The 26268-nt window shown below is 39.1% G+C and overlaps 1 protein-coding gene across 1 annotated transcript in view; it reads right to left on the minus strand.

Moving 5' to 3' along the window:
• The window catches only part of PRKDC (protein kinase, DNA-activated, catalytic subunit), an 86928-nt gene that overhangs the window by 39685 nt on the left and 20975 nt on the right, over positions 1–26268 (minus strand). The window contains exons 23-50 of the mRNA XM_082236085.1: positions 25648–25738; positions 23169–23332; positions 22216–22368; positions 20154–20261; positions 19388–19614; positions 19061–19155; positions 18576–18675; positions 17943–18073; positions 16616–16870; positions 15839–16065; positions 14443–14651; positions 14206–14338; positions 13432–13590; positions 11642–11845; positions 10812–10997; positions 9549–9653; positions 8630–8797; positions 8105–8232; positions 7490–7697; positions 7173–7351; positions 6628–6796; positions 5624–5689; positions 3978–4050; positions 3510–3658; positions 2899–3036; positions 1656–1775; positions 789–932; positions 135–286 (exon numbers count right to left, since the gene is read on the minus strand). Of these exons, the coding sequence (XP_082092211.1) occupies positions 135–286; positions 789–932; positions 1656–1775; positions 2899–3036; positions 3510–3658; positions 3978–4050; positions 5624–5689; positions 6628–6796; positions 7173–7351; positions 7490–7697; positions 8105–8232; positions 8630–8797; positions 9549–9653; positions 10812–10997; positions 11642–11845; positions 13432–13590; positions 14206–14338; positions 14443–14651; positions 15839–16065; positions 16616–16870; positions 17943–18073; positions 18576–18675; positions 19061–19155; positions 19388–19614; positions 20154–20261; positions 22216–22368; positions 23169–23332; positions 25648–25738 (4241 nt within the window). The remainder of the gene's footprint in view (positions 1–134; positions 287–788; positions 933–1655; positions 1776–2898; positions 3037–3509; positions 3659–3977; positions 4051–5623; positions 5690–6627; positions 6797–7172; positions 7352–7489; positions 7698–8104; positions 8233–8629; positions 8798–9548; positions 9654–10811; positions 10998–11641; positions 11846–13431; positions 13591–14205; positions 14339–14442; positions 14652–15838; positions 16066–16615; positions 16871–17942; positions 18074–18575; positions 18676–19060; positions 19156–19387; positions 19615–20153; positions 20262–22215; positions 22369–23168; positions 23333–25647; positions 25739–26268) is intronic.

The following is a 26268-nucleotide window of genomic DNA, read 5'->3' on the forward strand; positions in this document are numbered from 1 at the left end:
GATGACAACAGGATTTAGTATAAATGCAACAGTCCACCTACCCAAACTAGCTTTTAAAAAGAAGCCTTCATGCTACTAGGTTGATTTTTATGTATACCGCAACTACAAAGAGTACCTTTATTAAGATTACTTACCTATAAGGTATGCTGAGGCAATCTTTCCAGCACTCTACTACTGTCTTGACAATTTCTAAGTTATGTCTGAACACTGCTTTTTTCTGGTGAAATACATTCTTCATCAAGAACTCAAGCAACCGGTTAGCTAGGATTTCATCCTTGATATTTCCCTAGTATAAAGCAAATCACAAAGCACTGAGTTAGCTATTTAACTAAGTTAATTAGCTATTAAGTTAGCTAATTAATAGCTGAGTTTGCTATTTTAACTAAGGAATATGCTTTAAAAATTAATCTTCAATTTTCTGGAGTAGGATAGAATCTTCTTTTTTAACAATGCGAGACTGCAGAAGGCAAATCACACTATAAATTTAAATCACACTTTAAATTTATAAATACATTATGAGAATACATTTATAGTACAGTATCACTAACAGTTGTTTAGTGACAATAATAGCCACATACGTTCATCTAAAGTGTCTCCTCAGGATAGTGCTTAAGAAATCATGTAAAAGTAAAAGTAAAAATCATCGTACCTGAATTGCCAGAGACATTTCTCATTATGAACTTACAATAATTACACTTTGATCCGGCATCAGATCATTACGACCTAAATATGTGCGCGTACACACACACACACACACACACACACACACATATTTCTTAGTTCCTTACTTTGGGTGTAGCAACACTAGTCCAGGAAAGTAGGGTGACCACTATCTCCACCACCATGTAATGAATCCCTTCTCCTCCGTTATCTCCAGAGACAACCAGCTGCAGTAAGGGGCCCAGCCAGTGCTTTGTGTAAGGTTGGAAAACCTAGAGAAGAAATGCAGAATGCCATCTATACAGCACTGTCACTTTGGAAACTGCTGCACAATACTGAAAAAGTAAGTAAATGGAGAGGGCACTTCTTACAAATGCCCAACAATGTGATTACATTTCATGCTTCGCTGATAAATAATCACACAATACTTAGGAAAGTAAACAGGGTACTGATATTTGAACAGTTGGGTTTATATGAACACCCTGAACATGCCACTCAGATATTTTTCTCTTCTCACCATTAACACATTCCAATTAGAGGCAGTAGATCAGATTCCATGTCTCTTACATGAAAAGTTGCCTATCTTAGAAGTGCTACTTTTATTCACCTGGAGGTTTCAAAACTACAAGCCCAATCCATCATACAACACTACTGCTTATATATGTATATGATGGCTGGTTTATGGAAGTCCAGGGACTAGCACATTAATTTAGGTGCTATTTATTTTATTTATAAAAATACTTATATACTACCATCTCATAAAATATCAGGGCAACATGCAGCAATATGCAAGTAAAACAAAGAAAACCATTAAAAACTGAACAAAATCATCATCAAAATGCCTGGTTGATTAAGATTTTAATCAACTCTGTGTGCCAATCTTGATTACATTCTTAAACTTTGAGTTTCAACCTACTTTACTCATACTGTAGAAAATTATTACAACCACCAGTGCTCATTTACATTCTCATTTTTTTAAAAAAAAAATGACTCACTTCTTCTGTATTCACAATGAGTTTTGCTACAAAGAGGCGAATATTTAATGGTACAGATGGATTTCCTAGTTTGCTGTGTAGAAACTTCATCCATGGAGGAAGATCTGGTGAATCTGTACCCTAAGTCCCGAAAAGATTATAAGTACACAGACACACACAGCCAATTACATTACAAGGTATAATTAAAATGCAACAAAAACACAGTGTTAAACCACAATTCTTCCTCAGTTACCAGTAGAGGTGCATCCCAAATCACGGGGGGGGGGGGGTTACAGGGAAACAGATGCTTTACAGGAAGTAGAGTATGTCAGTTTCTTTCTGATCTACAGTAAGACAATATTTCTAAATGAATACAAGTACTTTGCTCAATATGAAATCAAACTTCACACCATGGAAAATGTTTGTTCCACAAACAATTTAAATTAAGGGTAAGGAACAGGATCCAGCTGGCAGGCCAGATCCTAAGCTTCCCCACAGGCCACTTTTTATAGGTGGGTAGGGCTTTCCATCTGTCAATCACCTAATGTTACCATGGGATCAAGTCATTCCACTTCAAAGGAAAGAATCAAGGGGCCTGTACTCCCAGGTTTTCCTTTCCAGGTGCACCTTGCACTTTTGAAGTCAGGCTTGAATTCAAGCCAGGGAAGCAAATAAAGAATCAGAACCACACTTCTGAGTGCAAAACGTTTTTCCATTTAGCTTGAGGTTTTAAGCTGCAGCTCAAACTATTCTGCATCTGATATGTCTCAGACCTGAGAACACTGGGTGCATTTTGCTCACAAACAGCCTGATGGCTGCATCTATAATGACTTAAATCAGTAGAACTTTTTATATAATTTATTTTATATCTATCTATCTATCATCTATCTATCTATCTATCTATCTATCTATCTATCTATCTATCTATCATCTATCTATCTATCATCTATCTATCTATCATCTATCTATCTATCTATCTATCTATCATCTCACACACATTTCTTTCATGGATCACTTCATCTAGTTGAGCTTATTTCCTGTAGTAACTGGGGATAAACCACAGGTAGGACAAGATCTTGCAGAATATGGAGTATCTGCACACAATGCTAAAGTCTTCACAAAAACAGAAAACGTTCACCTAGCAAGTATATTGAGTCTTCAAGCATTTATGTGGCAATACATTGACATATTTCTAAAAAATTAAACCTAGAAAGACCTAGGAAAAGATTATGTTAGCAACATATAAAGTCATGCCAACACTTACCTTTTCTACTGTGGGTGTGATTTTATTTCTGTGCATGTGTTTGATCAGGGTTGTCATAGAGGCCATACATTCATGCTGGTTCAGCTCATCCATCTCCAGTTCCATAAAATCATCTGAAACTATAGGTTCTGTGGGCTCCTTTTTAAACAAGCAAAACTGCCAATTAGTTCTGAAGATGTCATTTTTTAAAAAAAAAGTGAAATTAAACATGAATTTCATTTTATGCTTTCATTTTCTCTTCATAATATTGCTTTCCAAGTTAAGTGCTTGGTAGTAGTAGCAAAAATTATGAGGCTCTATACCAGGCTTCCTCAAACTCGACCCTCCATATGCTTTTGGCCTACAACTTCCATGATCCCTAGCTAGCAGGACCAGTGGTCAGGGATGATGGGAATTGTAGTCTCAAAACATCTGGAGGGCCGAGTTTGAGGAAGCCTGCTCTATACACTGATATATCCTCTACAGCTCTACATGTTTAAAAAGACCAAAGCTGTAACATTTGAACGTTCATGCTGATCTTTTAGAAGGAAATGGAACACAAACCAGAGCATGTGTGTGTGTGTGTGTGAACATACTTGCAGCGTTCACACACAATAGACAAGTCAACTCACCTTTCTCCTGAAGCGAGAACCAGAGGCAATACGGTCTTGGGAATTATATGAAAAACTCTGTACTCCAGTTGAGAAATCAAATTGGCTCATCTCTTCACTCAGACTGCTATCTGCCATATACGATGCAGAAGCTAAATAGTGCGGCTCGACTAAAAGGGAAAGGGATAATCTGGTTATACTACTGCACAAATATCTATGCACATCTCCAGTGAAGAACTTCTAAGTAAACTGGTTTCATGTGTCAACTCTCAGGCTTCCTACAAACTTCTCCTCACATTCATTCCTGTTTTAAACAAACTTAAGTACGTGTATCTGCATCTATGCCTTTTTGAACATTTTAAAAATTAATGCTTACATTCAGAATACAAAAAAGAGAAAGATCACAGTTATTTTTATGTTACTCTGTAAAGCTCCAAGTACATCATCACCATCAATACAGTTAAAAAAAGAAGAAGTAACAAATAATACCTGAATCCTCACTCATTGCTTCCCTGGCTTCTTTCCTAATGGCAATGTATTGTTTCTTTCTTTCCAGAGGAACCTAAAATACAAAAAAGTTTTCAAAGCTCCTTGGTAGCTTAAATAACACATAGTGCTACCAAATCTAGAGGGATCAAATGGAAGCAAAATTTATAAAATACAGAAGAGAAGTTAGCTCCAGTCAAAGGGTGAATGCTGCCTTGTGCTCGTTTTTTTTTATCTTGTCCCACTTCCTTTGTAGAATATGATCAAAGATTTTTCCATTTCTTATGTTCTCTGAGCATCAGGCAACCATTTTGTCTGCCATTTCCTCCATTCACCTTGCAGTGAAGGAACCATCCCCACTAATCTCAGTCTTGCTGTTGGACACACTTTGAATGTGATGCCAGGCCTCTCTCTATTCATGCAAACTCTGATCTGCTGACATCATGTATCACCATCACACATTCATTGCTATCATCACCTTGCATCTCTCAAAATTTGAGCAAACACATACTGTGTTGTATTTTCTTCTAAGACCTGCTTCCCTCCATGATCAGAGCACCACAGTGGGCCCACAAATTCCTACAGAAAAACTCCCCCACTACCTGAAACCATCACAGCAGAGACTTTGTGCAGTGGCGGAGGAACCATCTCTGGCACCCGGGGCGGGACGCCAAGGGGCAGGGTGGTGCATGTGCAACGTCCGTACAGATTGCGCTCATGCAACAACCATACGGGATGCCACTCTTGCACGCCATCCATACAGGCATCATCTGTATGTGATGCCGCTTGCATGGCGACCATACAGACTGCGCATGTGCGGCATACTGTACTAAGTACGGTCGCCGTGTGAGGGGCAGCCTGTATGGATGACGCGCGAGAGCGGCAGCCCATGCGGACATCATGCAAGCAGCACCCATACTGACTGCGCACACCCTCAACTGCTCTACAGCTGGGGGGAGGCAGGGGCCATCTTGTCACACCCCCTCCAGAGTGGCACCCGGAGTAGCCAGCCCCCTCCACACCCCACTCCCTACGCCCCTGACTGTGTGGCAAGTTTACTGCTACAGCTACTTGCTTGGTTAGCAAAATAAGATACACAGCAGGATCTGGAATAAAATCTAGCCAAAGCACAGAATCTATGAAGGCTACCAAAGATCACCATGAATGAAATAATTCAACCTCTATACAGTGGAACCTCAGTCATTGAACGTTTCGGAAGTTGAACATTTCAGCTTTCGATAGCCGACAACCCGGACGTGAATGATTCCGTTTTTGAACGTACCTCAGAAGTTTAACGGCTTCCGAGGCACATTTCTCCATTTTTTCAATGCATTTTGCTGACTAGCAATTGCGCCTCAGTTGCTGAATGTTTCAGAAGTCGAATGCTCTTCCAGAACAGATTATGTTCAACAACCAAGGTTCCACTGTACTTGCGTTTTATGATTTAACCACAACTCTTAACTTGGTCTAGAACTCTTAAGGAAGTAAGATCTTCTCTTAATAGGGTGGTAACTTCATTTTACTTTCTCAAAACTGAAAGAGTATGTTATTTCACAGTATTATTGTTGATGTTGCTTCCATTGTATTTGATTTATTGTTGTGGGAAATAATACATTAGCAGTGAAAATTAAAAAGGAACCTTTTCCTACCTCAATCTCTATAGGAAATGAATAATGGTGCTGTAAATCCAACAAGTTTTCAAGAATAAAGAGATTCTGCAGAAAAAGAAGACATGCAAATTTTAAAGGAACAAGCATGCTGCAATTTACAAAATGTTAATTATCCAGTTAGCTGTATGTTCCAAGAATACATTTAGAAGTAATTGCCATCACAAAAAGTTCAATAAAAATCCAATATATTAATTGCTCTTATTAAAATCTAAATTCCACAAATCTCACCACTGAAAGCAGACATTCCCAAGAGAAATAAGCCCACACAATGTATTCCAAGCCCTGACAGAAGACAGTCAACCTGTCCTTTCTGCCTACTGCAAGCAGGAGCAGAGCTTAGATAGGAGAATCTCCTGCACCTATGGTAAAGAGTTCTGTCCTGGGCCCGTTGTTGTTCAACATCTTTATAAATGATTTGGATGGAGGTATTGCAGGGATGACACCAATCTCCTCTATAAATATACTGCCTCAAGTTACTCAGTAGATCTGTTATGTTGCATAGCAATCACCCACCAATCTCTTTTTAACAGTGGGACCTCGTATTACGTACCATCCCCCTGACGAATGCTGTGGATTATGTGCTCCACTAACCTGGAAGTAGATGCTCCTTGCTGCGACCTTTGCCCTGGGATGCGAGCAGAAGTCACGCTCTGGTGGTGTGGCAGCAGCGGGAGGCGCCATTAGAGAAAGCGCACCTCATGTTACAAGAGGTTTCCTGTTACGAACAGACCTCTGGAACGGATTAAGTACATAACACGAGGTACCACTGTACTTCCAATAAAATAGGGAGGGCTATTAATTTATCCAGTTTCCTTGAACAGGTACCATGTTCAATGAACTGACTTGAGACTACAGTAGCATCAATAAGTGTATGGCTCTTACTTGATTGGTGGGCCAGCTGATAACCTTTCTAAAGCTGAATTGGATCTCAGAGCCAGCCACTATTAACCTCTAGCCTGGGTGACATTTCATTATATACACACCTTTTCTGGTTTTTCTGTGAAAAGAAAGCCTTGGTAAAATTTACTTTCGCTGAACACACAGCTAATAACAGCAATGGCACAATTATATGCAGCACAATGATACTGTCTCCTCTTTTCCAATAGCTGAGTTTCACCAGACATATTTTCTGTAAAGGCATCATGGCAGGACCTTGAATCAAAACAGATAAAGAGCACTTTTACAGGAAATCATACAGTCTGTAAAACAGTAAAAACGAATGTTTAAAACATGTTTTAAAAATAAAAATCAATATGCTAAAACCACAAAAAAAAAAAACACATGACAGCTTCTGTATGTCCACATAGACTTCGCTAAACATGGGTATTTTTTAGCAGTTGCCGAAAAGAGTACAGTGGAAGTGCCTGCCTGATGTAAACAGGCAGGAGTTTCAAAATGTTTGAACTTGTGAATTGGATAAAACTTAAGCTGATGGGACTGACCTACAGCCTAACTTGAGTTGGGGCATCATGTGAAATCAAGCTAAATGGTGGCGCACTGGTTTAAAGGAGAAGTGAGAAATTCTTACTTCATTAGCACCTTCGTAAGTTCATTTCCTTCTGCACATGTGGAGCCCTTGAAAGCCTGGTTAATTCTAGAGTCTTTAGAATATACTTCTTCTTTTGAAAGACGTGAATACATCACTTTCAGAATTTTGTAATAGCTCATTTTCTTGCTGAGTTGTGTTTCAAAAGCAGTTTCATTTGACTGGAAAAAATATAAAAAAGTAGAAAAAAAGATTCTAGGTGATGACTCAGCAAGAATGCTTAAGCAGCTTCGAAGATAAGTGTACCGTTATTCAGTTATTTGAAATGTCAGTTTCAGAAGGCACAGATTAAACTTTACCTTGGTAAATCTAGATTTCAGCGTCTCCATAGCCTCCACGATAATCTTACTTAAAAAAACTTTCAGGGCATCCAAGCTGCAGTGAAGCAACAGGATGAGAAGCGAGCGATCCACATAGGCTTGACGAGTTGCATTTGAGAGAAGGGCTTCACTCTGGAACATTTTGTGAATGGTGTCCAGCAACATTACTTGTTTGTCCCAGCTGCCCCTAAACATAGTGAAAAATTTAGAATGATGTTCAATCACATTCCTAGTTAAAACTCAAATCCAATCCCAAATCTCTTCTAGAAGCATCTTAAGAAGTGATTTAACTATGACAATAAATTTAAAAAAACAGGCTCTGCAGGGATATTTTCAAATAAAAACTTTGGGCATATAAGCCATGTAAGTAAAATATTTTTGCGCACCAATCACACATAGCAGCCTACAGGAAATATAGACAACCAAGAAAAGCTTAAATGGCTGCAACTAAAGGAATCTGAAATTAAACAAGTTTCCCTGCATTCTCAATAATCCTTCACTTCAATGCTTGAGTTCAACTAGTTACCAACTCTTGTATTTTAAACTGTGTGATTTGTAAAAACTGGCAGATACACTACCACTTTAAAGCACTACCTTCTGGCAATTCTTTTGAAGCTGAGTTCAAATAATTCTTCCATTATATGTCTCTGGTCCCTGCAAAGAATTTCTGTCATCAGCTGCAACAACATGGGACTCTGGGATAATTCAAGTGCATCTAGGAACTAGAGTTTGGCGAGGGGCAGGCGGGGTCGAGAAGAGATAAACAGAGTATATGCAAAATCTGATTAGAACTAAAGATACATTTGAAAGTGAAAACAAAATATAATATATATTCTATAAAAAACATATAATAGAAATCATTTTTACTTTAGCCTACACAGATGCAGCATTTCTGCTTGCAACTTGTTTCACAGGATTGGATCCAACCAAATCTTCCCATTAGCACAAGGACTTTGAATCATTGCACAAGCAGAATTTCTTGTGAAAATGGAACAACTTTGTTTGATACAAGCTGAATTTTGTTTGTTTTTCATTTTTTTAAGTGTATTACTTAGGGCTCAGAACAGGTAAGAGCCATTCTAAAATGCCTATGAGTAAATGACAGATCTTTTCACTTACTTTTTTCGTGCAATCCACATAGTTATTGTATCTCAAGGTTCCTTTAGGAAACTCATCCGATCTCAAAGGGAAATTAAAGACTACAAGTTGGTCAAGTGCATTCTTAAGGTCATCAAGCCTTTCTCCAACGAGATTAGTAAAGAATGGAAGAATAATAACAGCTTGACTCTGAAATACACATGCAACTTAGAATCAATTGTATTATATGTTCAGGCACATCTAAAAATCTTTATTCTTCCAATAAAATTCTGAGGAAGGAGAGGATATCTGCCAAGTACAAGTTAGGCATGCTGAATTCTATCACAGCCAACACTAACCATATTTCACTGTTAACAAGGGAGATGAAATTACTGTAATGCTCTAATTTTGAATCTTGGGTAATTGCAAGCAGTAAACACAGTTAAAGCTGTGTAGGGAGGACAGGGGGAATGGGTGTGGTATGGAAATGGGTCGTCTGCAGTATGAAGCAAGGCATCCCCCTAGTCTAGTTAAGATGCAATGGTAAACCGTGTCTGTTTAGCTTAGCTCTGGGTTGATTGTATATGCAAACCTGTTCAGGCTCACTAACTATGGCTTGTTTGGGGCCGACAAACCACAATCCAAAACCATGGTTCAAATTCAGCTGTGAAAACTGGTTTACATTAACTGTTGTGTTGTTGTTCGATCCAAACATGGTATCCTGGGCTTACTCCAAAGTTTGTTGCATTGCTCTGTGCCCACTGCCCATCCTGGCTACAGAGTGTGTGGAAACAATGGCTTGAAAACAAAACTGTTCATGTGGTGAGGAGCGACACTCGCTGAGGCTTTTGCAGACCTCTCTGAGGGTACTTTGCAAGTTTCTTTAAGAATGAATGAATGAATGATTGTGTGGACAAAGTTCTCTGCTAACTTTGCAAATAGTAAAAAAAAATTAACTTACCTTGAGATTTAGACCCAACATCTGGTCAGTAAGTAGACTTGTATATGTATTAAAAACTATAGAAAATGCCTCATGGTGTGTATTGAATGACACAGAAGAGTCAATCTGGAGAAAGGAAAGAAATTTAAAGTCAAATTTTCACTTAGAATTAATTCATGTATACAACTACATCAGTCAAAAAAGTTGTTAAAATATGTTTTAACTGACACCACATGTGTATGCTAGGAAGTTCGGATTGAATATTTATTTATTTATTTATTATATCCTAAACCTTTTGTGGAATAAGATTCTCTGGGTGGATAGCATTCAGCAAAAAAAGAAACAAAGAAAATGATAATGATGCAAATTAAGAACAGGAGCAATCAGAAGAAACTCTTCCCTACATCAGAACACACATCCTCAGAGAAAAACAAGGTCCAATCATTCAGAAAGACTAATGTTACCAGACATGTTTTCAAGTTAGCCCAGGACCTGATCCAACCATTATTGTACAGAGTCCAGGAAATGCATCTGATTAGCTATGCAACATCCAGGTAAGGAATACAGCTGTTGTTGTTCAAACATGTATAGACCACTTCACAGCATAAAATCATCAAAGGCATATACATAGTAAAAACAGAATAATATAGGGAGGGGTGCTGTAATAATTACTAGGGTGCAATAGGAATGCTGAAAGAGGTGTAGATAGACCAGAATGCTCTGGTCATCTTAATTCAGCACCCTGAAAACAACTGCAGGGTGCAGAACACCCCAGTGCCGCTGGCCTTATTGCACATCTTCAGTTTCCTCCAAATACCCAGGATACCTCCAGTGTTTCCCTAAGCAACAGCCAAGGTTGAGTTGCATGCTTCAAATGTCCTAGGCCACTGAATTAGGATATGCATAGGCCTTTCACTGCTGCACTGCACAGCAGAGAAAGAGGTCGCAGATCTATACAGCACCTAAGGACTGGATCTGGGTGTTAGCTGCACCACATAACCAGACCTTGGGATCACTTCTGTACTGGAGACAACTCTCTGAACAAAAGCCCCCAAATATTTCCATGCTCATATTTTGCACACTTTCCAAAATACAATGCCAATAAAAAATGTTAAACCTCAAGAATAAACATTTCAAAATTAGAAGAAGAATATCATCTAGATTTTTCTTAAATGTTTCACACCTGGGATATGTTGTGATATCACCGACTCTGTAAAACTAACCAGAGTGGGCCTTGGGCTCCCTCACATGCCCTGAACTCAGCTATTACAGTTGTAGCTTTACCTGCAGAACTTTAGCTAGCAGGGTTAGGACAGCCATTTTGCTTTCAGGAGCAGAATCCTTGGCCCACCAGTGGTCAAGCTGCCTCCAGTTTTTCAAGATGGCCACCACCAGTTTCACTCCTTGTTGCTTGCGAACAGCACGGTCTCTAAAGCTCTGGTCCAACATACCATTCAAAACAGTACCAACCTGAAAGCAGAGTATGGGTACCATGAAATATTGATGTAATTCAACACCCAGACTAAAGCATAATGTTTTCTAGATTAGCAGCCAAATGAATCATTACAGTGGTCCTAAGCTTTTCTATGGCCATTTCTGCCAAAGATGGCCTTCCACAAAGAATGGCTGAAATTAAGCATCTGAGAAAATGAAAATGCAATGTCAAAAATCCTTAGATTCCACATAGATTACCAGTGCTTACGATGCATTAAATTTTTCTCAGACATTTAAGCTGATTAAATTTGCAACATAGCAAAGTGTAATTCATTATTTCAGACTCTGCCCAAAACCTGAAATAAGAATGTATAAGTTAAATGGTCTCAAGGTGACAGTACCAGGGGAAAACCCTTACAAGCACTGTTTGTAGTACAGTAGGAGAGAGAAAAATTACATCTTTCCCATTTTGTCGCTAGGCACAGACTTTGGAAGCGCTGGGGCAGCTGTATACAAACATTCACAGGGATTATGCTTACTGAATTAAAACAGGAAACAGAATATTCCTTGCTGCAACAAGAAGGTAGGGTTACTGCTCTCTCTCTCTCTTTTATTTCAGTTGCTCAGGAGTAAAATGTGTGAGAGAATAAGTTTGCCAGCTGAAAGTAGAAGTACATTACCATTTTGGGGCTGTCTTGAGCTGATTTCATAAGCTGAAGTACTGCTATATCCATATTTTCCAGCAACTCTTCATTAATGGCTTCCCCAAACAAGCTGTAGAAATACTCTCCATGAGAAAAACTGATAAGGTTTCTTTGAGATGTTCCAGATAATGGCACAGATAACATTAATGTGTTCAGCAGGAGACTCACCAGCTCTATGCACTATAGGGAAATGAATATAAAAGTGTTACATTTGTGTATCTTAACATCATTAGCAATCTTTTCAGTCAAAAAATGTATACCTTTCCCCATCTTTACAACTTTGGAGCATCCTCAGTTCCACACAAACGGAGGAAGGGCTAAGAATCCTGTTTGGGTGGAGGAGCCCCACCCAGTCTGAGGAGCTATTCAAAAAAACTCCAACATTAGAACAAAAATCTAGTAAACAATGAGCATCCTGGACACCAAGCCAGAGAAGAGAAAAAGAGGAATTAATATGATGAGCTTTCTTCAACTACAGTGCCTTCTCGGGTCCTGAGGTAACTATGGGTCTAGGAATTAACAACCTTAAAAAAATAACCTTGGGTGACTCAGGATATCCTCCATCCATTGAGAAAAATGAATATTTATGCTGAGCAATAGCATCCTGCTTTTTGTCTGTCTCAGAGAGATTAATTATTGGGATTAACTGTCAATAAATTTATGTAATAAATTAATTAAATAGATCAATTAGTAAAATAAATTGGGATTGTTATTAAAAACCACCATTCAATCTATTACCTACCCTTCGTCATAAGGCCCAAGGGTGGGTGTCATCAATTTAAAATGCAATATTAAAAAAAATACATCTTTGGACCCAGCCTATGCTTCTGACTGTATCTGAGGTGTCAAAAGCTAGGGTCAAGAGCTGTATGTTCAGCATATGATGCATATGAAACAGCAGGACCCATGTAGAAGAATCAACCTGCTTGGAATGTTCTGCTCAAGAGTTGTGCCAGAGTAGCATCAGTATCTGCTAGTATAAGGTGATTCTGGGCTCTAGCTACCAGCCAATCACTCTGGAGGACCATGATCTAGGTCCTGCTTTCTCTTTTGCTACTGTTGGTGTTTTGATTTATTTCTCTTTCTTAAATGAACAATATGGTGGAGGGAGAGAGAAAGAAAGAAGGAAAGGTCTCCTGAGCATTGCTGTTCAGGTGCAGAGCTGTTCCGACATCAATGTTCCCTTAGTGGAAAGGATGAGAGGGGAGAGATTTTGTGTGTACAGTGGTACCTCAGGTTACAGATGCTTCAGGTTACAGACTCCACTAACCTAGAAATAGTACCTCGGGTTAAGAAATTTACTTCAGGATGAGAACAGAAATTGTGTGGCGGCGGCAGCAGAAGGCCCCATTAGCTAAAGTGGTACCTCAGGTTAAGAACAGTTTCAGGTTAAGAAAGGACCTCCAGAACGAATTAAGTTCTTAACCCAAGGTATCACTGTACAGGATCCTGATTCCCTTGTGCAAAAGCCAGGGTCCAAGAGCGTTCTCCTCCACTTAGAGAGACAGAATGTGCTCATCACAGAGTTTAAGTGAAATCTATATCTACACACACACCTATGGAGAAAGATATGAATGAAGGACATGATTAAACTTATTCATGACAGAGGACGCCATTTAAATTTTTCTCCTCTGTGATACTGGTAACAACTTGGGTGACTAACTAAAATCACAGGTAGCAGCAATCAGAAAATCGGATAATCTGAAATATCAGGGACATGAACATCAGAAAATACATGCATGGCATCAACAAGGCCTGGCTCCTACCTGTACACCGAAAGCAAAAGCCAGATGCAGCAGACTCTCAGCCAATCGTTTACTGTTGATGTCCAACAAGGGTAGGGACTGCCTTTCGTCTCCTGGTGCAATACCTTTGTATACAACTAACATGAGTTTAGAGCCAGTCTCGCAATGCAGAGCTGAAACCTTAGGGAAGAGGAAAAGAACAAAAAATGCAGTAGGAAAAAAAAGTTCAGAATCACAGGGGGGGACGACAATAAAAGTTTTTAAGCTGAAGTTACGATGTGCCTTGCCACTTGCAAACTCTTCTTAAGAGATTCTTCTGGAGTTAAGCAATCATCAGGAATGAAGGAAACGTGATGCCTTCCTCCTGCAAGCATGCCCTGCCCCCCAAATAACCAAGAATTGGAACACCATGGTTTTAATGCCACCAGAACAGCAATATCTCATGAGCAGCTGTCATTACGAGAACCTCAATGTGAACAAAATTAGATTCACCCAACAGTGCACAAATTCAAACATGTGATAGCAATCTTCTTAAGGAGGCAGAAGAGAGGAAGCATTTGCTCCATTTTTGCAAAGGAAATGCACTCCGTTTATCCTCCAGTCAAGAAGCATGGTTACTGGTAACTGCATAACGTACAGCACCTTATATTGAATTTTTGTTATGCTATAATAGGTTGGCAGTGTAGTTACTGCAAAACTACTCTAGTGAACTTACGTTATACTACTTCCAATAAATAAATATTTTTTGCTTTACAAAGTGCTGATGCCAATACAAATGACAAGCTGTGTTTTTACCTCATGCTGCAAGGTACAATGAAGAAGGCCGGCGTTATGAAGCTGTTTGCATGCAGACAGGATGGAACCAATCCTAACGTGATCCAACCGTGCGTCTGGATTGTACAGCTCAACACTGCAAAGTTCCTCAATGCTGGCAAAACAAAAGAGAACTGATAGTAAGCATGTGGCTCGAGCAATAAGTCATTAGTTTTGTTTTATGCATTTATTAGATCCTTATGTTCAGAGACATCCTACCTTTTTGATGTTATTATTTTCTTTATGCTGATCTCCAAAGGTTCTCTATAAGGAGATCTCATCAAAGCTTTTATAAGCCTGACGCAAACATCTGGAAGCTTTTCCATAACTTGTACATCAGCTGTATTAAACCCTATGCTTCTGGGGTCACAGACGGTCCTCACAATGAGCTCTATCAGATTCTCATTAAGCAACTGTCTCTCAAGCAGCTGGGAATTACAAGATAAAAATGAGACAAAAAGTTTTAATTTCATAATCCAACCATTTTCACTTACATTCAAGGTTTCATCATTCAAGATTTTATCTGCCTGCACCTCTCAACAGAAGCAAAATAGTCCCTTTGATCCTCACACCTTACTTCTTGGTTTTGCTGTCTTAATGTAATCCACTTACCTTGCCTGGTAATTAACCCCATGTAACAGGATCCGCAGCTCATTCATCAGTAGGGTCAGAGGACATGTTTTACAATGTGCAAAGGCAATCTGGGATCCAAAGAGTTTTTTTAGGTTGCAGCAAATGGCTTATGCAAGTAATTACTGGATTTTCTTATTTTGAACTCCTCGGTGTAACAAACAGCTTTGTTCCATTTAGCAAATAATTTGCCACTTATGGGAAGCATCCAGCGCTGCCGAGGAATTTTTAGAAACCCAAAAATATTGTGATTTTTAAACGGACAGTATAATTTGTGAGTTTTCACCCATCGCACCAAAAATCAGGTAAAGTCATGACAAAGTCACATTTTGGTCTGCCATCTTGATTCAAAATGGTGCCCGGAATCCAAACCTCAAAAAAGACTGCTTCCCCCACTTCTGGAACACTTGTGCCAAGTTGGCAGTGCTTAAGCCCTGGGGAGGTCACTTCGGTGCTGCTAACACAGTGGTTTGGCTTCACCCTCAGAGGCACACTCCATTGTCTCTCAGGACAGGGAGATGCCAATAACAACAACATGCCAAAATCAAGTTTCAGTCCACCATCTTGAATCAAAATAGCTCCTGGCATCCCAACATTGCAAAAGACTACCCCCACCCTCAGAAACCATCATGCTGAGTTTGGCGATGGTATTTCAAGAGGTTGCCAAACCTAGACAAAAAAGATTGAAGTTGCACCAAAGCCATGTTTTAGCACACAATCTTGATTCCAAACAATGGCCAACATCCAAACACCAATGGAGAGGCACTGCCCCCACTTGGGAAACCCTCATGCCAAGTTTGAATTCTCAAGAGGCATCTCAACATATAAAGAACAAACGAAAAGACAAACAGACAGACAAATCACATTCCAAACTATATAGTAGATGATGCATGGGGAGCAGGGACTGTTCAAAAAACACATATTATTGAGCACAGGTAACTAACAGCACTTTTGTTCAGACCTTGGGCAACAAACACAAGCTTACCTTCCAGAATTCCTGCTGGTGGGTCTCCAAAACCATGCTTACAAAAATCATAATTCGAACTACAATGGTACATTTGCTGTAATTGTACTCTTCTCTTTCTTGTGGACTGAACATGTTGCCTTTGGACCCAGTGCTAAAACACTGTTCTGCACCAGACACATCATGCAAGGCCATTTTTTCCAGGAAGAAGCCCAACGATGTCAAGAATGAAGACCCTATATTTGTAGCTTGGAGGGAAAAAATGCACTAGCATAGAAATAGTTTCCTCAGAATATAAAATACAACCTTATTTTGTTAGACATAAGAATTATGCGAAGGGAATAAATAGCAAAACCAACATACTTTTTGCCCCCAATGGTCTAGAACTATGCTTCACTCAATTTCCCTTCCCTTCTAGCACACCACTAACATTATATTTTAGATACATATTTTGATAATACTAAAATAGCAAAAGAGTAATAAAAAAAATCAGCTGAATGTTATTTCACGTAATGTGGCCTACAGTGGTTAACAGCAAAGATGACTGTAAGAGCTTGTGGAGGTAAGACAACTCCAGATGACAAAGGCTGCTATAGAAGAGTACTTCAAACTTTCTGTGGGAGAGTAAGACAAACATTGTAAAGGAGAAACGGGGCGCTGGGATAAAACAAGGGAACATCTGAACACGAAGACATGCCTGCACAATGTGTGGAACAGTGGGTATCCCACTATTATGCACTTTGCTCTAATGGATTATGAAAGACAACTAATCAAAAACTTCTTCTGTAGTTTACTTACCCAGCATCTCATTTGGTTTGATCATTCCCTGCTCGATAAAAGTATTGTAACAGTCCAAAGAAGCCAGAAGCATATCCATCCACTGCACAACAGCGCGCAAACTAAAGGTCTCTTGCAAATCATGAAGAGTTGGGTGGGCCAGTATTCCGGATAGATTTTCACCCTCACAACCACCTCCTTCAATTTTTTTAATGAGGAAAGAGATTCCTTGTTTCTGAAGGACATCACCCAACCAAGAAGATGGGGACTTGTTATCTGATGAAGAAACAGAAGTAGGACCTTTGAATGGTATATAGCCTATGTCTTGGCAGATTTGAACAAATTCTTAATGGAAACTGTGGCTAGATCTCTCTTTTCTGGCCGCAAAAGCATGAAAGAAAATTTTCCCATTAAAACCATCCTGTCCAGCTGCTGTTCTCATACATTACAATTTTTAATTTGGTTATGTTATTCACCTTTAAACTCACTCCTACATTTTAAGGTATAGTGTTATAGATCTTATTTTAGCCATGTTTTAGATATTCCTGATATTCTGTATCATTTATGTATCATAACTCTGAAGAAAATTGAAAGATAATTTCACAGTACTTTTATCTAGCAAAAGAAAGAAAAAAGACCTTAGCAAATTCTTAGGCTACAATCCTGAGCTATTTAAATCCCATAATGTTAACAAGGTACCCACATACCTTATTTCAGATCCAACTTTTCACCAGTGAATGAAGACTTCATGTGGAGTCATATGGGGGACTCAAGCTAAAAAGAACACTGACTTGCCTAAAACCATTTGATGAGCTCAAGGCAAAGGTTACAGCTCAACTGAAGAATTCCTGATTCACCACACAGACCGCATTCAGATGTTTTTATTTCAGTTTAATAAGCCAAGCTACAAGCAGCGTTAGGACTCCCTTACAACTCTACAATTCTGTGGTCTATGATTTATGACTGCACATGCAGCCCCTTTGTTCCTTCCTGCATGCAAACAAGCAAGCAAGCAAGCCAACCAAGAAGGGTTCCATCATAGTTTTGTTTTGCTTTTTGTCCAAACTAGGAAACTATGGCTAACAACTCTGAAACAAGTCAGGATATAAAGCCAACTTCAAACCAAGGCTTTTCCAAAGGAGTTGACCATAGATTCCAAGTTCGGACAAAACAGGCAATGATAGTTAATGGAAGACTTCCTGGTTCGTTTGGTTGCTCTCACAAAGGGACAAGTGAAGATACTATGCACACAGTCAAAAGACCACAAAAGCAAGTAGTCACTCACTGTCTCACAGCCACCATATTTACACCAGCAGTATATTGCTCACATATGCTGCAGCATACAAACCTGGCAGCAAGGGAACTAATTCGAAGAAAAGCTCCATAACTTTATGCCGGCATTCTGTTTGGGGTCGTCCACACTGCATCAAAAGCCACATGACAACATCCTCCAAGCATATGGATGTCTGTGGAAATCCCCTAAATCAGGTGGTTACAAAAAAGAAGTCTGAAGTTATTAGCCGAATAATAATAATTTATTATTTATACCCAGCCACTCTGGGTGGCTTCCAACAAAATATTAAAATACAGTGGTCTGTTAAACATTAAAAGCTTCCCTAAACAGGGCTGCCTTCAGATGTCTTCTAAAAGTCTGTTAGTTGTTTTTTCCTTTGACATCTGGTGGGAGGGCGTACCACAGGGCAGGTGCCACTACCGAGAAGGCCCTCTGCCTGGTTCCCTGTAACTTGGCTTCTCGAAGCAAGGGAACCGCCAGAAGGCCCTCGGCGCTGGGCATCAGTGGTTGGGCAGAACAATGCTCCTTCAGGTATACTGGACCAAGGCCGTTTAGGCAGTCAGTTACTTAAAACATTGCTCTGCTTATAAATTTGAAAGAAAAAGAAGTATTTCAAATCTACATTATATGTGTTGTGTTGTTTCCCACAACAAACATACCTCTCAGAACTCCAAAGAGATTACTAACCTAGGTATCCGCCGTTGATTTTCTTTGTTGAGGCTTGATGCTTTATGCTTAATTATACGCTTCAGGTGATCAACAGCATCACAACATTGTTGAGTTGTGCCTGTTTTAAATTTTTTGAAAATATGATATGGTAACTGGCCCAAAATAAAATTTCTAAAAGGCCATGTCTGTTTCTGGCCCTGTAGACAATGCTAAAAATACACTTTAATTCACAAATTTACACTTTGTAAAAATTGCATAATAATGAAAAAGTAAATTAACATAAAATGTGGAACATGAGAAGTATTTTAAAGGGATATCATTTCAAATTTGCCCTTCCAAGCATGTCTCTTTATTTTTATTACAAGGCAGACATTTTAGCAGTTTCCAAAACTTAAACATTTTAACTAAAAACTCCAAATATATAGGTCTGCATTTCTTCAAGATTTGAAGCACCAAGTATGAAGCCTATCAAACAAACTTTGAAACAAGTTTTCAACATATACCTAAAGATTTCTCATCTCCATGTGTTAAGGCCAGACTTTCCAGGTACACAACCAATGCTTCAAAAACGAACTGGTCCACCAAAGCACTTTCTTCCCTATGAAACATGAAAAAATTAGATAAGCAAACTAATATTTTCAGCATTAGACAAGAAAGCATCCTTTTCTGTTGCCAGAAATATCACACCATTTTTCAGCCAGAGTATAAAAATACTGTTTTGATCTCTGTGGAAGCTTTAGTAAACACTGCATTCTCTCTCTCCTCAAAGTATGGACATTCCCTTTATTATTTTCATGCAGCATAGCAAAAATACAAACTCTGTTGCGTACCTAAATTCTCTGTAGATGTTGTTAAAAGCAAGAGAACTTCCCAACCGCTTGAAAGCATTGGGATGGAGAGCAAGACTGTATAGTCTCTTGAAGAGCGACTTGGTATTTACTGGACTTCTCTCCTGCTGCTGCGGCGTACTCTGCTTAATAGACCATTTCAAAAATTCTCGGACACACTGACCACAGAAGTCTCTCAGAGCACTGTCCACAGGGTCTACTATCCCTTCCTGAAACAGAGAATGGGCTTGGTTCACCATAAAGGAATTCTGTGATAAGAATTTATTTCCTCAACCCCTGTACTGCACATTTCATTGGATGAGTAATGAAGAATTAGTTGATAAGGAAAAAAGTAGAGAGATTTCTCATACTTTTCATCCTAAATTTATACAGGAAAATATCTCAAGGTCTACTTTGAGAGTGTCTTATGGTTCTAATAATTGTCCAAAATTTCTTTCGCATTCTGCTTGCAAACAGACTGAAAACAGGTTTCTGGTTGTTGTTTTTAAAGGATTATTTTGTGATTAGCGTAATACAGATTTTTTTTAAAAAATAAAACTTAGCTGGAATCCTGCATGCTTCGATACAGTAAAAAACAAATCAAAGAACAAGACTGCCCACATCACTGAACTGAAAGTGAATCAATGGTATATGCCAAGACAAATAAAATCTTCTCACCAAAAAAGCCTGAGAATTAGAGCATGAAGTGTTTATAAACATCTTCGATGAAAAATATTGATTATTCATCTTGCAATTACTGATTACCTACCAAAATTGCTTCCAGTAATGCCACAGTATCTTGACTTTCAAACTTTTTGTTGTTTGTGAACCAGTGAATTAACTCCATAACTAGTGTCCCGTAGAGTTGTCTTGTAACCTAAAAGGGGGGAGGGAAACATTGTGTTCTATGTTTGACAGGTACACTGTAGATCAGAGGTTTTCAACCTTTATGAGTCCACAGCTCTCTTGACCAACTATATTCTTTCTGTGGCACCCCTGTGGACCTCAGGAGCCCAGTTATGTCACCCCTTGCATGCAGAGCTGGCAGCCTCTCACCCTTTTTCAAACACCCTCCCTTGCGGAGTGTTCCCTCAACCTCTTCTTCTTGGGAGTCCTTTGGGCAGCTGCTTCCATCCCTGGTCTTTGAGCAGCCCCCCACCACCCTGCCCCAAAGAGAGGTGCCTCCCAGAGGAACCATTAGCCTCTGGTGCCTGTAGCCAGGGCTGCCACAATAAACATCTGTGCAAGCCTTTGGGAGGCAGAGACACAAGAGGGCATCAGAGGAGGGAGGGAAGGAAAAAGGGACAGAGGCCAGTGTTGCCTGTGGCACCCTTGACCATCATTCAAGGCACCCCAGGCTGCCATAGCACACTGGTTGAAAACCACTGCTGTAGATGATTTCTCATCAACTAATTCCCAGCACACCTTGGGGCTTTCCCCAGAAGTTCATGTTTAGCAACCTGAATAAAGGACTGAACAGTCTTGACAAAACTGAAATGTTTTTTGTTGTTGTTTTTCCTTCATCTAAAGCAATCCAGACAAACCATGAGCTATAGTCAAGGTGTTTGTGGTTTGGTTGGGGGAATCAAAAGCCCAGGTTCATACACAATGTGTATGAACCCCAAACCCCAGTTCAGCTTCAGGAAGCATTACAAGCATTACAGTAACAGGACCAGGGAGGAGTGAAGTGGCCACAATTTTTGCCACAAGGACCTGCAAACTCATGCTTAGCTGTTCTTTGTCTTAAGTGTCACATGTAAACTGGACCTCAGTGTATTTCCATTATTGCTGTTTTGGATAAAGGTTTGTTGATATAAATCAGAACACAGCTTTTCCTTTTCAGTTTCATAAGTTTACAATTTGTATTCTACCGCTACATAAAACTTCAAAAAATGCCTTTATGATAACTGTAGGAAAATGTGTTTCACTCCACAGGTATTTGAAGAAGAAAAAAAGTGTCATTTTTAAACAAAATTGCAACTTCTTTTAGCCATAAGGCATCTTGAATTCCATGCAGATTTGTGAATGTTTTCATATGGTTCTTGATCCATCTATCTTAATCATTTCAAGGGACTGAGTTTTATAAAGAAGCAAGCCAAAAAATAAGAGAGATACAGTGGTGCCTCGCAAGACGAAAATAATTCGTTCCGCGAGTCTTTTCGTCTTGCGATGTTTTTTGTCTTGCGAAGCACGGTCCGTCGCAACTGCGCCTCTTCAAGCGGCTTTAAAAAAAAAGCGCAAGACGTTTTCGTCTTGCGAAGCAAGCCCATAGGGAAATTTGTCTAGCGAAGCAACGCAAAACGAAAAACCCTTTCATCTAGCAAGTTTTTCGTCTTGCGAGGCATTCGTCTTGCGGGGCACCACTATACTCCAAAAAGTACAGGAATTTCCTGAAGGCTAAGAGGCCTTTGTGTGTTATACAGAACACCTGAGCATTTGGGAGCATGAGTGTTTTTGGGGCAACTCCTTTGAGATTAAACCATGTATTGCCTTGACTATTCAAAATATCTTTATTTTGAGAGTTGATCTCTCAGTCTCTTGTATCCTAGTATGACACTCTAACAATTACACCACATTGGATCTCTATTATGGCACACTGGCTCTATCTATACTACGAGTATCCTCTAAATTTTAAATACATTTTCCCCTTCTGCCCAGTTTCCATGGTTCACAAGATATAAAACACACACAAAAACTGGTTTATGGGGGAGGTGGCTGAAAAATATACTGAAATCCAAAATAACCCCAACAGCTTCTACCAAATATTTAAACAGAAATAAAGAGCTAACCATCTAAAATCGATTTCAAGCAACAAAAGTTCTTTAACTTGCCTGGTCCACATCACAGGCAAGTCGAAGCAATACAGGAAATGTATGTTTATACAGGTGAAACATTGGTGGAGAAGTCTGTTGTCCTTCGGGTATTTGAGCAGCTTTCCCCAGCATATACACAACTATGCTGTGTAAGAGCTCACAAGCTGCAACCTGGAAAAGGAGATCTAATCAGTCATCTCAGTTAAATACTTCCACAAAAAAATAAACACAGAACAAGGAGACTTCCAGGGATAATTTCCAGGCCTTTGTTAAAAAGAAGCCAGTGGAATTTCCAGTCATGCCCCATTGCTTGGAAAATGTACTTTACTAATCCAAGATTGGGTTGAATTCTCAATTAAGCTGTAGTTATTAAAATTGAGGGCTGATCAAAGACTCTGAGCTAACGCTAAACACTAAGAACCTAAAACCCCTTTCTTATTTTAACAAGAGCTATCTTACACTTTGCAAAATAAAAAAATTCCTTCCAGTAGCACCTTAAAGACCAACTAAGTTAGTTCTTGGTATGAGCTTTCGTGTGCATGCACACTTCTTCAGATACCAAGCATCTGGTATCTGAAGAAGTGTGCATGCACACGAAAGCTCATACCAAGAATTACACTTTGCAGAAATTGATAACTTAAATATTATCTTTATTTGTTACATTTCTATCCCACCTTTCCTCCAATGCATATACCGTAACAAGAGAGAGAGAAATAAAGAATAGCAGGGTCATTATGTTATGCCAAGATTTCACAAACTTGGGTCATCGTCAGTTTTTGGACTACAATTCCCATCATCCCTGACCAGTGGTCCTGCTAGTTAGGGATGATGGGAGTTGTAGTCCAACAACAGCTGGAGACCAAAGTTTGGGAAACCCTGTATTATGGTGCGGTATATTAAGCACAATTCAGCATTTTCTGCATAGCTCATTAAAAACATCAGTTTGATTGCATAAGCAGCAATCCTAATACCTTTGTCTGCCTGTCACTAGCAGAAAGAGCCAATTCAGTGACACGGGGCAAGAATAAATCCAAGTAGATAACAGGCTTCATATCAGCAAATGGAACTGCAAAGCTCAGGCGTTTCTCTGTGTCCCAAGATACAAATTTCTTCATATTTTCCTCTGTAGAAGCAGCTAGTATATTTGGAAAAGAGCACAAAAAAAAACCTCAGTTGTGTTAAGCAGATAACAAGACATTTCAACCTAGGCTTAAAACAGTCAGTTTTTATCAGATGCTATTCTGAAGCAGAGCTGTATCCTAAATATTTCAATATCTATTTAAATCCCTGAATCATTCTTCAATAATAGCAAATGTTCTCTTTGCAGAATATATTAGGTACACATTTGCCACATTGTTGACTGAATACTAGACATTCAATACTAGACATTTAATAAGGTTAAGGATGGTTTTCCAGTTCAACCAGAAGCAAAGGTTGTTTGGCTTTTTAAGATCACCTTAATAACATTTCTGAAATTGCTCTAAGTTGTTTATCCTAAAGCAATGACCATACTTCAGGTTGAAGGTTTGTGGGAAAATGCTGAAATACACTTCCAACCATTTTTATTTTGCAATGGTCATGTTAATTTAGTATGATCTTTGTTGCAAAAAACAAGTTTTAGACACATCTTGGTCATAGTACAAATTCTGGAGGAGGAAAAAAAGCAAAGAATTTGGACAAATTTCTGAGCAGAAATGTTGAGCTACATCAAATGAAAAACCGAAGACAATTAGAAGATTAAGTCTCAGGACCTAGGTCAGATTCAAGTATCAAAGCAAAACGGCAAGTCCAACAGAATGCACAAGCTATGTGCTTAAGAAGTCCCAGCCAGTTTAGAAAATTTAGATTACTTCAAACTGTGCACAAGTATACTGAAAGTACTGCTTCTGAATGAATAAATAAGGTCATGCCTTAGCAGGCTCAAATCCTAAGTTTGTTTACTCAGAAGCCCACTGAGAGAAGATTGCAGGATGTTTAGTAAAGCTGCAAAAAGAACCTTTCAACCTGATGCTAATCATGTTCATTCATAATTTCTGTTATTTCTACAAGGCTTATTTCCATGTTAATATGTTTAACATTGCAGCCTCTGAGATTTTCTTGAGTAAAAAACCAGACAAGGCTAACCAGAGCCAATCACATTTAATTTGAACCAATTTAACAATATTGAGGCTCATGCAGACCCAATTCCAACCTCACATTTGGCATGCATTAATGGTTTTGAAAATACTTCTATGGATGGACACACATGAAATCATTTCCAGGAACACATCATCCATGCATCTTGTCCAAAAACAGTTGTGAACTAATCCCACGAAGAATCCAGCATTCTGCTCATGGGCTTATCTTTGACAAAAGGGCGTGAGACAGCATTTACTAGCACACACTTTCATCAATGTAACACCATGGGAATAATTTCCAAAGTCACCCTGTAGAATCTACAATGTAGATGCATACAGAACTACCATTCAAAGCATGATGGCAGTCATGCAACATGTTTAGGATCTTTCCCATAATGAACACAAAGGTAGTCAAGCTGTGGTCCAAGCACCAAGTGTACATGAGCCCAAAGATTCACCTTGTAGCTATGTTTGAATTTTTAAAAACTCTAATCCGAGTTGTTCCTGAGTCACTCTGTAACCCTCCTCTCTGTAATTCAGGTTCTGAGCTGCTCTGTGCTCCCCATTCACTATAGTAAGAATGTAAAAACAGCTATTTCCCTTTTGGCCAAAGTGAATCAAATTTATAGGCAGAGGAGCCCCTCCAGAAAGGATCAAGTCTGCCAAATTGCAGACAAATGGGTTCAGGGGCTTTTTGTGGGGTAAGGCAAGTGCATTGATTTCCTTCTTAATATACTGACAGAGAGGCGGGGGAAGCAGGGGGTCTCTGTCTCTTGCTCTGACTTATTTAAAAATAATGAAGAGGTAGCTGAGTGATGTGTCCTCTTGCTTGTACATTTAAAACTTTGCCGCTTCTTATGGACCTCAAAGGCGTCTAATAAGTTTTATAAAATGAAGCTGTCCATAACGCTGCCTGTAGAATTCTGAAGAGCTGGGGGGGGCGCTGTTAAAGCAAAGCAACCTTTTTATTAAAGAAAAGTTTAGGCTGCTGCACTTAAAAATTAAATAAAATAAACCTTTGAACAGACTCACTTCTTGGAAAGCCCATGGACTTACACAGTAAAGTACAGAAACAGAGCAACACAAAGCTTGGGGGGGCGGCCCTGATCCAATCCAAGGGGGTTTTATTGACATTCAATATGGACTCATAGGGAGGAAAGAATCACCTTGTTATTCAGTCCCTGGAGAGAGCAGATGTAAACCTTTACTACCCACATTTCACTCATGGGCATCCTGAAGCATAGAAGCCAACATGTCTCAAAAGCATACTTGCCTACCAGACAAATCAGAATGTCATTTACTTTTAGCATTTCAAAACAGATTTAGCACTCACCAGTAACTAAATTCCGATTAATCTGTCCCCCCAGAAATCCAAGAAGGCGTACAACTCTAGCCCGTACTGCTTCCAATGACAGATCCTCCTCCTAGATAAAATATGATTGCAAGAAGGAATTCCTCAAAAGTTGTTTTTGTTTAAAGGCATTTTTTTGTACATTTTTTAAAAAGAAAGAAAATAATTCAGAATTTGCATTTTAACCTGTATTTTAAATTGGGTCCCCCCCCATTATGTTTTTACTGTAATTTTACTGGTTTTAGCTGCCCTGAGACCAGCTCTGGCTGGGGAGGGCAGGGTATAAATAAAAATTTTTATTATTATTATTAATTCTATAAGACTCCAATATTTCACAACAAAGCTGTCAAAAGAAAGAAAAAAAGAAGGAAAGAGACGCTGTTCTATGGTAGTTCTTGCTATGAAACACTGAAATCCCCCAGAATTTTAATTCTTAGCAGTGTGGACTATCTCTCTGTTCCTGAAAGAACACTGTAATCCTATCCACACTTACCCTGGAGTATGTTCTATTGAACTTGGTGGAGTAAACACACACAGAATTGCTTAGTAAACACACTTTTCTTGAAGCCCAGACTCTCAAAATTAGCATCCAGTCTTCAAATT

This window comes from Podarcis vaucheri (assembly GCF_965113315.1).
Source record: "Podarcis vaucheri genome assembly, chromosome: 8".
Taxonomy (NCBI): domain Eukaryota; kingdom Metazoa; phylum Chordata; class Lepidosauria; order Squamata; family Lacertidae; genus Podarcis; species Podarcis vaucheri.